This window comes from Sciurus carolinensis, chromosome 7 (assembly GCF_902686445.1).
Source record: "Sciurus carolinensis chromosome 7, mSciCar1.2, whole genome shotgun sequence".
NCBI classification, from domain to species: Eukaryota; Metazoa; Chordata; class Mammalia; order Rodentia; family Sciuridae; genus Sciurus; species Sciurus carolinensis.
In genome coordinates this window covers 38,980,819-38,993,556 of record NC_062219.1, presented here as the reverse complement: position 1 = coordinate 38,993,556, position 12,738 = coordinate 38,980,819, and the positions used below count along the sequence as shown (strand labels likewise).

The 12,738-nt window shown below is 41.9% G+C and overlaps 1 protein-coding gene across 1 annotated transcript; it reads left to right on the top strand.

Annotated features, from left to right (window-relative positions):
- Window positions 1-2,208: 2,208 nt before the first annotated feature.
- Window positions 2,209-11,708, top strand: Hey2 (hes related family bHLH transcription factor with YRPW motif 2). Its single transcript, XM_047559782.1, has 5 exons — window positions 2,209-2,444; window positions 4,233-4,311; window positions 4,439-4,522; window positions 6,973-7,054; window positions 10,873-11,708. The coding sequence occupies exons 1-5, from the start codon at window positions 2,362-2,364 to the stop codon at window positions 11,583-11,585; spliced, it is 1,041 nt and encodes a 346-aa protein (XP_047415738.1). The 5' UTR covers window positions 2,209-2,361; the 3' UTR covers window positions 11,586-11,708.
- The last annotated feature ends 1,030 nt before the right edge of the window (window positions 11,709-12,738 follow it).

Genomic DNA, 12,738 nt, shown 5'->3' with positions numbered 1-12,738 from the left:
CGCCCGCTAATTTGTTCGCGTGGCAAACGTTAATTGCACTTGTTGGCATTCTCTAAAAAAACGTGCAGCCCTCACCCAGAGTTGTGAAGGCTGAGCTCCCGACTCACTAGCCGCCGCGCGTTCACCTGTGACTGGGGCGCGCTGGCCACCCGCGCGCTCCGTCTGGGGAGGTGGGGCCGGGAACCCGGGTGCGCTGGGCTCACCCTCAGATGGATTGCCGGGACCTGGAGCCTGGTGGCGTCGGGATGCTGGCCTACTTTACTCTGAGAGCGTTCCCAAGCAGCCTGCGCTACCGCGGACTAGAGGCCCGGAGTCCCACGCAGGCCGGGCATTCGCTTTAGGCTGATAGCCGAGATGGAGAGTGACCGCCACCCGCGCCCCGCGGCCCCGCGTCCAGGCACTGACCCGGCCTAGCCCCGCCAGACCCCACCCGCTCCACGTCGATTGTGTGATTAGCCCCGGGTTGCGTTTCAGAAGTCAGAATGGAGGGTTTCGAATTTCTGTTCACACGGTTATTGAAGGCACGGCGGTGGGGACCACACAAAAGAGACCGACGCAAGTAGGGAAGGAGTTTTATGTTTTAATCAGTTTAACACGCTGACTACAGGTCCTCGGCTTTGGCCCGGCTCCTTCCCGCACTCCCTGAGAGCAATTCTCTCCCGCGTTCAGTCTTTTCATGTCCACATCTTTTCCCCTTCTCCTTCCCGGCCCACTGGTCTTGTGCTAAGAGAGCATGGACTATCAAAGAGATATCCTAGGCAGATCCCCAGAAAAATAAGAATCCGTACGTGGCGCAGGCTCCTAGTGAATGAAAATGCCCCTTTCTCAAACGCCTTTTTTTCCCCACGAAGCACAGAATTGTCCCGATGCTAAGCGTGGAGTCTCCGGCTGGATCCCAACCCGCCAGCCGCCTTCCACAGGATACGTAAGAGCCACGGAGAGCCAGTGGACCCCGACTTCTCAGACTCTCACTCACTTCCTGCCCTGGAGGAGACACAGCGGCGTAGCCGGTTCAAAAATCCCACACAAAGTAGAAAGAGTAGCTTGAAAACATGATTTGAAAGCACAGCTGGAGTTCTAGATAACCCACGTTGCCCAGGGCACTAAGAACTATTGGATACGAATTGGGACGTTAGAAAAGAAATTAAATTTCCAAGCACGAATCTTCACGTCCTGAATTCGAATTAATTCTGCGGCTGCGATTGCACACGCCAGAGAGATTGGAGGGAGAAGTTATGCACCTATTTGCACCAAGAAGCTCGAATTTGAAACCCTAAAGTGTGTGCTGAAATCCTCTCTGCGTTGCTCTAGTCCTTCCTACCATCAGAGTAGACAAAACTCCAGCTCACAGTCTACTCAGCTGGGTCTGCTAAACAGTCCTTGTGGCCGAAGACAATAGGAAAATAACTGAGGTATAGCAAATCGGACATCAGTCGGGCCCTCTCAAACCCTCGACCGCCGGTTAAGTACCTGGTCGGGGAAACTCACGTCTTTATCTGTCCACAGCCCAGAGGCCGCGGAAGTGGCCTCAGGAGTTGTCAAGAGAGAAAAGCAACACTGATTTAAGGTTTTCAAAAACCCCAGAGGGCAAATGTGACCGCTGGGGTCAGCCAGTCAGCAGTTTTGGTCCAGACAAGGGACAGCCGAGCGGGGCGGTTCGGTTAAGCCACGGCGCCTCCCGACGTCACACACGCTTGTTCACACTCAGCCACGCGCTTGGGGTTATTCTTTAAACACAAAACTAAGATTTCCCGGGAGAGACCGCCGGGAGCTGAGGGCCGAAACCCCCAAATCCAGAGCCCGCCCCTCGCCGGCTCGCCTCCGCCTCCGCCTCCGCCTCCGCCTCCGCCTCCGCCTCCGCCTCCGCCTCCGCCGCACCGGCGTCTGCGCCCGGGCGCTTCACTAGCTGGAATTAGGCAGCCCGCACTCAAGCTCTCCGCGGCCTCTCCCAGCCGGCGCGCAGCTCAAGGGTCCCAGGTGCGCGGCGGCCGCATTCCCACGCCTTTGCGGGAGCAACCAGGCGGGCATTGGCGAACATGGCCACGCCCCACCCCAGCCCAGCCAATAACGGGCCACGCCGGCCCCCGAGGAGGCGGTGCTCGGCGCGTGGTGGGGTGGGCAAGCTGGGGGTGGGAGAGGGGGCCCCGCCCGCGCCGGGGGGCGTGGCCGGCGCCGGCTCTTGCCGCGGAGCAGGGTTGCGGCGTGGGAAAGAGCCGCGAGGAGCCGACCGCGCCGCCGCTGAAGCCGCGCCTGCCGAAATCCCGGGAGGGAGGGAGGGAGGAGGCCAGCGGGGAGGGTTGTTGCACCCCGCTCTGCGTCGCTGATTCTTGCAGGGCTGCTGCTGGAGTGGTCTTTGCCGCGATGAAGCGCCCTTGCGAGGAGACGACCTCCGAGAGCGACATGGACGAGACCATCGACGTGGGGAGTGAGAACAATTACTCCGGGTGAGCGCGGGTTGGGCGGGAGCTGCCAGGGCCGAAGGGTGTCAGGGAGCTTTGGGCACGAGCGTTTTTTTGAAATCCCGAGGCTTCTCTCTGAAACATAGTGGCAGAATAAAGTTTTGCCCGAGAAACTTTGAGTGGTGGGCGATCGTTCAGCGTGTGCTGGGGTGGGGCGAGAGTGTGGGTTTTCCCTCCAGGGGTGGGGCAGAGGACTGAGGACGCCTCTGAACCGGAGAGTGCAGGCGTTGGCGAGGGAGGGTCCCCGGCTGTCAGCTTTGGGCGCGCGGATATGCACGTCCGGGCGACGGGAGACGCCCCCGCCGTTGAAGCTGTATTTGGGGGCACTTTCAAAATAGCTCAGGAGAAAAGAAAAACAATTTGACTTTTTATTTTTAGAGAGGTTGGGTTTTTGGAGCAATTAAAACAATTTACGATGTCAAAGCTAAGTAGGTTGAATCGTGCAGGTTAACCGTGTGAGATTTAGCGATCACGCGAGTGAGTGACAGATGTAAAGTTCGGATCGGGCATTTCTTTGATAGTTCTTAAGCCTGGAAAAGATTGGCGTCCTGATCCCAGAAGCCAGACCTCCACTTTCCTGTGACAGAGGGAGATTACTAAGGCATTTTAGAGCCAAGGCAGGTCAAATGATAATTGCTTCTAATTGGCATCCCCAGAAGCACCTTAATTATTTATCTGCAGCTGTCACTCAAAGAATGAGATTCTTCCTGCCTTCGGAAAACTGGTTTTCTTTCACATTCTTATTTTAAACAAATCAGAGACTGGAAACAGAAAAAGCAACCATACTTACATGAAACGTTTACAAATTGTCTAATTATTAAAGAGTTGTTGTGTCATCTTTTAAAATGAGGTCTGAAAAACAGAAGATGTCACGTGAAAGATGAAACCAGTAGAGAAGAAATGAAAATGAAGGGGTTAATTAATTAATTAATTCAGAAATAAGATCCAGAAGTGAGAAGGTGAGGTAATAGGAATCTGGTGTCTGCAACATTTCTGAAATGAAAGAGAACAAATAACAGGACCTGCACAGTTTGAACCATAAGGAACCGTAGTATTCACGAATTATGAAGAGGAAGAGATACAAACTAGAAAGGAGTGTAAAAGTTATGAGACCAAATAATCGTTTGAATTTTCAATATAAAAATACCTTTTCATTAGTAAATTCAAGGTGGATTGCAGCTTCTAGAGATTTAAACTTAGTTTAAAGGCTGAGTAACACCTGTGGTTTCGTTTTCAAAGTAAAGCATTTACCTAGTACTAAACCTAATTTTAATTTTCCTATCATTACATATATAATCTAGGTTATTCTTTTTGGAACGTTAGTGTGCAGAACATCAAATTTGTGGGGTTGGTTTTTTTTTCCCCCCCTGTTGTAAGATACCACTAATTGAAGTTTTGAAATAGTAATAACTTTTCTACATTTTAAAGTTTGCATCTAGGTACAACAGTTTGATGTGTGATGACTATGTGATAGTGCTGGTTGATATGGTCCTTATTTTTGAGAGTGATTACTTCATTCAATGTGTCTGATAGGAGGGAGAACCAATAGAATTGGCATCTGGATTACCAATTAAAATATTTTTCAAAGGCATAATTCCTACCTGAAAGACAGAAGGGCCAAAAACAAGGCTATTAAGAGGGAAGTAAGAACTAAGAATAAAATAACACAGGCATGATTTGTGCACTTTGAATATTTAATGGGTGCCATGAAGTACCCAGAAGCAACTATTGTCATGTTAATGCAGCACCTGACATACTCTTCCTATTTCATAGGCAAAGTACTAGCTCTGTGATTAGATCGAATTCTCCAACAACAACATCTCAGATTATGGCAAGAAAAAAAAGGAGAGGGGTATGTGACTCTTTTCTTTTATTTTATGTAACCCAGCCTAATGTGTAACAGTTGTGTTTTTCCATTATGAGTAATTTTATCATTTATATATTCATATACTTCTGTTGTTTTGCTTTCTTTGGGATAGATTATAGAGAAAAGGCGCCGGGATCGGATAAATAACAGTTTATCTGAGTTGAGACGACTGGTGCCAACTGCTTTTGAAAAACAAGTAAGCTACCCCCCACCCCACCCCAAAGCCCAAAGAATCTGATTCTCTCATCTGGGAATGTGAGTTTCTTGTTAAAGCTCATTAAAATAATGGTGTATGTGCCCTGATCTGGCACAGAGCAGCTATTTCAATAAAATGCTTTGTTGTGGCAAAACTATTAAAAACATAATCCATCATGAAGTTGAAAAACATTTCCATTCTTTAGCTTATTTTCCCCTTTAGGGTAACAGTGTTCATGCTTTCTTCTGTTCTTTCTATGAATACCAGTAGTGGTTTCATTTAAAACTGTGCTGTATATAATATTCTTCAAAACGTATATGTGAAATATCATTTTTTCTCAAACTATTAAAAAATTTTTTTTGATTAAAAAATAAATAAAGCTGAGGAAGTAACTTTCTAGTTCTACTTCCTAAATAATACTACTAATACAATTTATTTACCAAGTCACTTGCTTTCATTTTTAATCCCTGGGTTAATAGAATGTTTGATTTCGGACATATTTTGGAAAGTTGGTAAAAATCAAATTAGTCATAAATGCCTGCTTTCAGGGTTCAAATATTCTTTTACAAAAAGAGACTTCACATAGTTAGAAAAGCAGAAAGCCAAATGTTTAAAGCTTACTTTGTGGTTTTAGAAAAGCCACGTTTCTTCTGCTGCAGTGGCTAATGGGACGTATTTCTAAGAGCATCTTTCAAAGGATGTGGCAGCATGTCCTTGTTGAAAATATTTTCAATTGAATTCCAAACAGGGTACAAGACAGCAGTTGTTTGTTTATTGTTTTTGTTTGTTTCCTTCATGAATCCACAAACATTATAAAACAAGCCCTACAAAGTCCTTGGAGATTTTCCAGAAGCTGCAGTTTTAGTTATTGGTCACTTTCACTGAAACTACTTGTACCTCTTCATGGAAATGTTGAACACTGACAGAAGTACAGGATGTGATATGCTATTGATTATATATCTGTAAGAGAAATACACCCAGTTTATATGCTGAGATTTTTTTTTTTTTTAAACATTAGTTGTAGGTAGATACAATTCCTTTATTTTTTTATTTATTTTTATGTGGTACTGAGGATTGAACCCAGTGCCTCGCATATGCCAGGCAAGCACTCCACCACTGAGCCACAACCCCAGCCCATCTGAGATTGTTTTTGATAAGTTAAATACATGGAAATTATACTGATTAGTAGCATTTTCAGTGACAAAGGTTGCAAATTAAAATGTCAATAATAAATGTTTTTAAATTTTGAGTACTGAACTGTCAATAGTTATGAGGAGCAGTTTGGTGTGCCCCCACCCCCTTGATTGGTTAGATTTTCTCTCCCCCTCCATCCCCCTTAAATGTTGACTTAAAAGAAACCTTAAGAAAAAAACAGTTGTTTGGCAGCTAGTTACCATAAACATAAGCTTTCTCATTAGCAGGGCTTGGCTACCAACCCTAGAGAGCTGGCCCTGTCACAATATGATTATAAGAGTGTTTAAACTTTAGAGTTAAATAACTCTAACACTCTTGCCCTGTGCTGGGTACTGATAATTTTCACAAAACAAGTAAAGCATAGAAACCTGTAATAAACCTTAGAATCTTAAAAAAAAAAAATTGGTTTAATTATTTAGCTCTTCCAGGAAATTAGAAGCCATTCACAGCCCCCTGAGACTGTTTGAGGCAGTGCATTTGTATTTCAATTGGTTTCCAGGGGTTGCCTTATTTTATAAGGGGGGACAGAAAAATATATTTGCAAGACAATTTTTATTGAGAACTGTTTTTAAAGGTTTAAAAAATCCTTAAATGTTTATGATGCTTACTAAATAAACTATAAATTATTTCTTTTTATATGTGATCTTGAAATTCACAGTGACACCTGCTGGTAACTATTAAGGGATAAAAAAAACCTCTTAAATGTGTTTTTTTGGTTTTTGTTTTTTTCTTCTTGATTCTATTTATTGGTGGCCTTTATGAATCACCTTAAGGATTTATCAGATTTTTTAAATTTTTTAATCATCTATTTTAATAATAATGTGCTAAAGTCCTATTTCCTTATCTTCCAGAGTTGGTATTCAACTGATCTAGACTTAATCATTATATGAATATTGAATACCTTCTAATAAAATATAATATTAACTAAGATAGAGATGGAACACAAAGTTTGAGATTTTTGAAATTTTAATACATTTTGTGGAGTGATCTTAAGAATATAATTATTCTTATGATTAAAAATCATTTGATGCCTTCTTTTGGTCTTTAAAAGTTAAAATGGCAAGTGCCTATTATTAGGTATGACATAGTAGTGAGTGTTTTCATGTAAAGTTTGGAAAGAATTCAAATTTCCCTATGAAGATAATAAATTTAGAATTTTCTAGTGAGAGGGAAAATTGAAACCATAGTATTAAATTCCATTATGTTCCAAGTTAATTTCTGTAAGACTTAGGAGACTTTATTATTTGTTTATAAAGGGATCTGCAAAGCTAGAAAAAGCTGAAATATTGCAAATGACAGTGGATCATTTGAAGATGCTTCAGGCAACAGGGGGTAAAGGTAAGTTGGTGGCTTCATTTTTTATTCCCTTTCTACCTTTCTCTTTTCATCTTTCCCTCTAATATTGTAAGGAAGTCATAGTTGAACAGTTCTTTAACAAGCTGAGATAGGCGGCCCCAGATTAAAGCCATGGAAATCAATGCTAATGGCAGGATTGAACTCGTGGGAAAGAACTTCTGTAACAAAAGAAGCACTTGACCCTGGGCTTGTGTTTGCTTTCATAATACTGTGGGAGTAAAGCTTTATTCACAGCAGCCTGGTCAGAGATTTGTTTGGGATTTAAGAAGCGCATGCTGGAATCTGTACAGAAAGACAAAACAAACACACAAACATCCAAACATAAACAGGAGGTTAGAAGCAATCCTTCTTTCTTTCTTCTTCTTCTTCCTCCTCCTTCCTTGTTCCTTTTTTTCTTTCTGCTTCATTAAATCAAGGCCAGGACTCAAAATAATTTAAGAATTACAAAGGAAGAAACTAGAATTATTTTCATTATTGTTTTCAGAGTTTGGCTGGTCTTGGCTTTAAACTAAACAAAACATTTGAAGTGCAGGTAGTAAATGTCTCTATTAGAAACCATGAACAGAGTTGATTCATTCTTGGGCAAAACAGACAGGAGTCTGCTTTGGGCCCAGTTCCCTAGAGAGATGTCCTCTGTATTGGACAGTACCTTAGGAAGGAATTTTCCGGGGGTCAGAGAGGGATCAGTATCTCATGCTAAAGTAGACTTGAGATTCTAAAAGCTGTAATATCCATTCAGATTTTATTACCCAACTCCTCCCATTTCCCCAAATATCACTTGAATGATGACAGACTTCATTTTGCTTGTTTGTAGCTTTTTCACCCTTTGGAAGCCTTTGATATTCATCCAAGGATGTTATCCAATATATTTAACCACTGAATAGGGAGAGGGTACTTCAAGAGTTAAGTGTTAAACTAAATGCTGGAGGCCTCCTGTGCTCAGCATTAGCTTTCTACTAATAGCTATTATTTCTCAATCAGGGCAGAGCAAGACCTTGGAGGGAATTGACTTTTTACCAGTCTGAGAACTGGTAGATGATCAGTCCTGCCCTTAACCATCTTTTACCTATGTGAGGTAGAGAGTAATTATTGTATAGGAAGTTCACACATTACGGCTTATCCCAGTTTATACCTTTCCAAGAAGCCATCCTGAATGAATAATGAGTAGTATTGAATACAAACATTCTTGTAACACAGAGAATTGAGTTAAATGGTAGAAGACAGTCATCCAGTCAAGCTTGGCCACTACCTTGCCTTTGACCTTAAACAGAAGTAAAATGCTGCTCTTTGAGGCTTCAGCTACCAGGATGAGCTCTAGCATCATGAATATGTCTCCACACCTGCTGTCTCAGGAACCTAAGAGACTGATTGAGCTAGCGATGGTGCAAGAAAAGTGTGATTGCTCTCCTTCCCTTGTCACCATTGTCCCGAGGCTAAAAAATGTTATCAGGGTTTCAAATATTTGGCCTGAGTTGTACTTCTAAAGAGTAATATTGTTCTTTGGCTTCATAATAAAAGCTGAGTTCCATCTTGGTTGCTATTCTTGGCTACCTGAACAGCCCTAAAATTTATCCCAGAATAGTTTATGAGCAGACATTTCCAAGTAGACACCATGCAAGTCTCCTGACTGCTGGGTCATTAGAGAGGTCATAGAACAGGACTTAAAGAAGGGGGACTGGCAGTTTGGGCTTGCATGATTAAAGACTCCCAACTGCCTCAAAATGTCACAGTGAAGAGCATGAACTCTTGCTTTGCTGCCTCTTTCTGACTCCTGGCTTGATTATTTGTTAGCTGTATGACTTGGGGTAAACTAGTAACCCTCCATCAGCCCCAATTTCATCATAGATGGTAACTGTCCATCTCACAGAATTGTGAGTCAATGCACTTAAAGACTTAAAGTCCATAGAATCATGCTGGCACAGAGCATGGTTATGGACATGTGTGCTATTGTTGGCCCAAGATCCATTCACAAGAGACAGCTGCTCATCATCATTTCCCTCTGCATTCAACAATAGGATAGGAATTAAATAATTTATGCTTTGTAAGATGCAACAGAAGACTCAGCAACATAGCTGGCAAACCACAAACGTCACTTACTTTGTGACCACAAATAAACTCTCAGAAGCTCCTGGACTTTCGAACCTGTTAGTTCATTCTTTATAGTCCATCTTGGGATTGTGGTGGTTCTAGAGAAGATTTAGTAGACTGACCTAATTTTCTAAATCTTTCTGGGTTTCTAGATGCTAATCATTACCTTCCTCCTCCTCCCATGGAAATCAAAACCTGTAAAACCCTGCAGAGAACCCTGAGTTCTAAAATGTAAAATCTTTTCATGGAGACATGATTTTCAGGAAGAGCTTCTCCTTCTAATCCCAGGGGCTTTGTTGACTAGCTGTGCCAAGATTTTGGGATGATAACTAGTTTTGCTGCCCGTCTTCCACATTTCATTATATTCTCTTGTGTCAGCATTGTGCTCTTGTTTCTGTTTCAATGGTCGATATATTTGCCCCAAACGTCTTTTTAGGACTTCCAGATTTCTATTGGAATTCTTGCTTTATAATTTTGAATATATGTGACTACCCTTTTCCAAAATACTTTGATTCCAACTTAAGATAGTCTAATTTCTAATAGATGATAAACAGGTTATACTTTGATCTGAAAAGCATAAAAAGATAATATAGTAAATGCCTTCAATAAAAATAATCTTATTTGAATATGCTATTTCTCATTCATGTATACATATATCCAAAATGTATGTAAAGTAAACTTCTAATTAGAAAATTACTTAAAAAGAAGTTGCAAATGAGAAATAATCCAAAAAGAATATATTGGACACACTGGTGATCAAAGAAGGTGCCATTGCCCCAAATATCTGTTATCATGTCTTAAATTGGCACTATAACAATCAGATATCACTATTTCCTATTCTAATGTATTATCTCTGGATAAAAGAAGACGTTGATAAAAGTGGCCCAGCTTTAGCCATTTTTATAGTAATAACCATACAGATGTGAGATGTTGATGCATATACACAGATACAATTAATACACATTTTCCCTTGGGGTAGATGCCAGATAAAAGTCAAATAACCAACAAAGGAGATACATATTTGAACTTCAGAAAAACTAAGATTATAGAATAGTAATCTTATGTTACTAGAATACCCTTGTATTACCCAACAGAAAAATTAGCAACCAATTTTTTAAAAATCCTAATTTTGTTTTCATTTATTTCAAACAAAATAATGACAAGTTGTTTTCACTTTGTTGGTTAAAAAAAAAGTATGAGTCAAAAAGCACTTATGAATTATTGAAATTGTAGCACATTTATAAAGAAAGTCCTCAAGCTGCTAATTTGTACTTTACAGTCTCTGTTTAAATGCCAAAAAAGGATGTTTCAGATAAGCCGTGTACTTTCCAACTCTTGTGACAGAGGCAGAGAATCCTTTTCTATTTCCATGAAAAAGTTTTCTGGGGAATGTCATTATCCCGCAATGCTAAAAAAGAGATACCATTTTTTCCCCTAGAAGGTTTGAAACAGGGACGTTCCTAAATTTTTCCCCCTCTGATATTTACTTGCAAAAACAACTGTGACATATTGCATTGCCAATGTTGTCATACGTTTAAGTTTGGAAGTATACGTTCTTCCACAGAATTTAAAACCATAAATACCTGGAAAGGATTATCATGCTACTTAAATATCCTAAAGGGCACAGTGGGTCTCATGTAATCTCATTTTGCTCCTCCTTCTCTCCCCATCACTTTCCCCCCAACCCCCAACTCTCCTCAAACTGCTTTTAGGCTACTTTGACGCCCATGCCCTTGCCATGGACTTCATGAGCATTGGATTCCGAGAGTGCCTGACAGAAGTGGCCAGGTATCTAAGCTCTGTAGAAGGCCTGGACTCCTCAGACCCACTGCGCGTGCGCCTCGTCTCTCATCTCAGCACTTGCGCCTCCCAGCGGGAGGCAGCCGCAATGACATCCTCAATGGCCCACCATCATCACTCCCTTCATCCACATCACTGGGCAGCAGCCTTCCACCATCTTCCTGCGGCCCTGCTCCAACCCAACGGACTCCATGCTTCGGAGTCAACACCCTGTCGCCTCTCCACAACTTCAGAAGTGCCTCCTGCCCATGGCTCGGCCCTCCTCACAGCCACATTTGCCCATGCAGATTCTGCCCTTCGAATGCCATCAACCGGCAGCGTTGCCCCTTGTGTGCCACCTCTCTCCACCTCTCTCTTGTCCCTCTCAGCTACCGTCCATGCCGCGGCTGCAGCAGCCACCGCAGCTGCACACAGCTTCCCTCTGTCTTTTGCAGGAGCATTTCCCATGCTCCCCCCAAATGCAGCTGCAGCAGTGGCAGCAGCAACAGCAATCAGCCCACCCTTATCAGTGTCAGCCACGTCCAGTCCCCAGCAGACGAGCAGCGGAACAAACAGTAAACCTTACCGACCCTGGGGACAGAAGTTGGAGCCTTTTAAGTTATCCTTGAACTTCTTGCAATTGTAACTGAATGTCCTTCATTTCAGAGTCAGCTTAAAACCTCTGCATCATGAAGGTAGCCATACAGATGCCTACAGCTCCACAAAGGAACAATAAAGCTATTTGAGTCACAAACCTCATGAGTGGAAATGTGGTATTATCTTTTTTCTTTTTCTTTTTTTTTTTTCTTTTTCTTTTTTTTTTTTTTTTTGTTTAAGGCAGCTTGGTAACTGACATCAGCAACTTTTGAAAACTCACCCTTTTTCCATTAAAAGTTTCCTGGAAAATACATGGACTATAACATTCAGCTTCATGTGCATCTGCACAGCCGAATTGGGGAAGAAAAATGTCATTCTCTTGAAACTTAATGGGGAAAAAAAATCCATCTTTCGTAAGTGCCTGAGCTAAAGAAGGTTTTTCTTCTGAACATGCAACATTGCACAAGTAAAGAAGAGTGTAGGCATTAGGTTCTAAGAAAGGAGAGGAAGAGAAGTCTTGCATTAGGTGGCAGACAATGCCAGAATACTCTGTTGAAACCAACAGTTTCTATTGGTCAAAAAGATTGCTGAAAATTATTTTCAAGTTGAAAGACCTAGTTTGATCTTAGTTTGCTTTCTTTGTACAGACTTGCCAAACAGTAACATTTAGCAGTGAATTGGTATAAACAATTATTCCATCAGTACCCAGAATAACAAGCATTTCTGCTGTGCCTGCAAGCCTCCAGGCAATTTTTTTAGATGATTCAAAATACGGTGCTTTATATAAACCTTACATTTATATAGTGCATCTAGAAGCAATTGCCTACTGTGTGCCTACCAGAGGCCAATTCATGCCAACTCGGAAACCCTCCACTTTGCAAGACTTTGGATTAATTTATTCAGTTTCATTTGGACTATTTTTATATATTTATCCTCTTCATTTTCTCCGCATAACTTGTAGCATCTAATCTTGTCACCTTTTTGGGAGATGTTGTATTTCTGGAGGTGATGAGAAAAAGGAGAGAACATTGGGAAGAGAAAAAAAAAACAATTTTAAAATATTGGTCAAGTTAGTGATCATGTTTGATCCCAAATCAAGATGAATGTATGCAATGGGATGTACATAAATTATTTTTGCCCATGCCTAGACTAGTACTACATAATGCTGTTTTGTTTTTTTTTATTTTGTTTAATGGCAAAAT

What these genes read in the sequence shown, in the direction of transcription:
- Hey2 (XM_047559782.1), top strand. Translation starts at nt 2,362, where the DNA reads ATGAAGCGCCCTTGCGAGGAGACGACCTCCGAGAGCGACATGGACGAG. An exon ending in CAAGAAAAAAAAGGAGAGGG is followed by an intron (nt 4,312 to 4,438) that starts GTATGTGACTCT and finishes TCTTTGGGATAG; the next exon opens with ATTATAGAGAAAAGGCGCCG. An exon ending in CAACTGCTTTTGAAAAACAA is followed by an intron (nt 4,523 to 6,972) that starts GTAAGCTACCCC and finishes TTGTTTATAAAG; the next exon opens with GGATCTGCAAAGCTAGAAAA.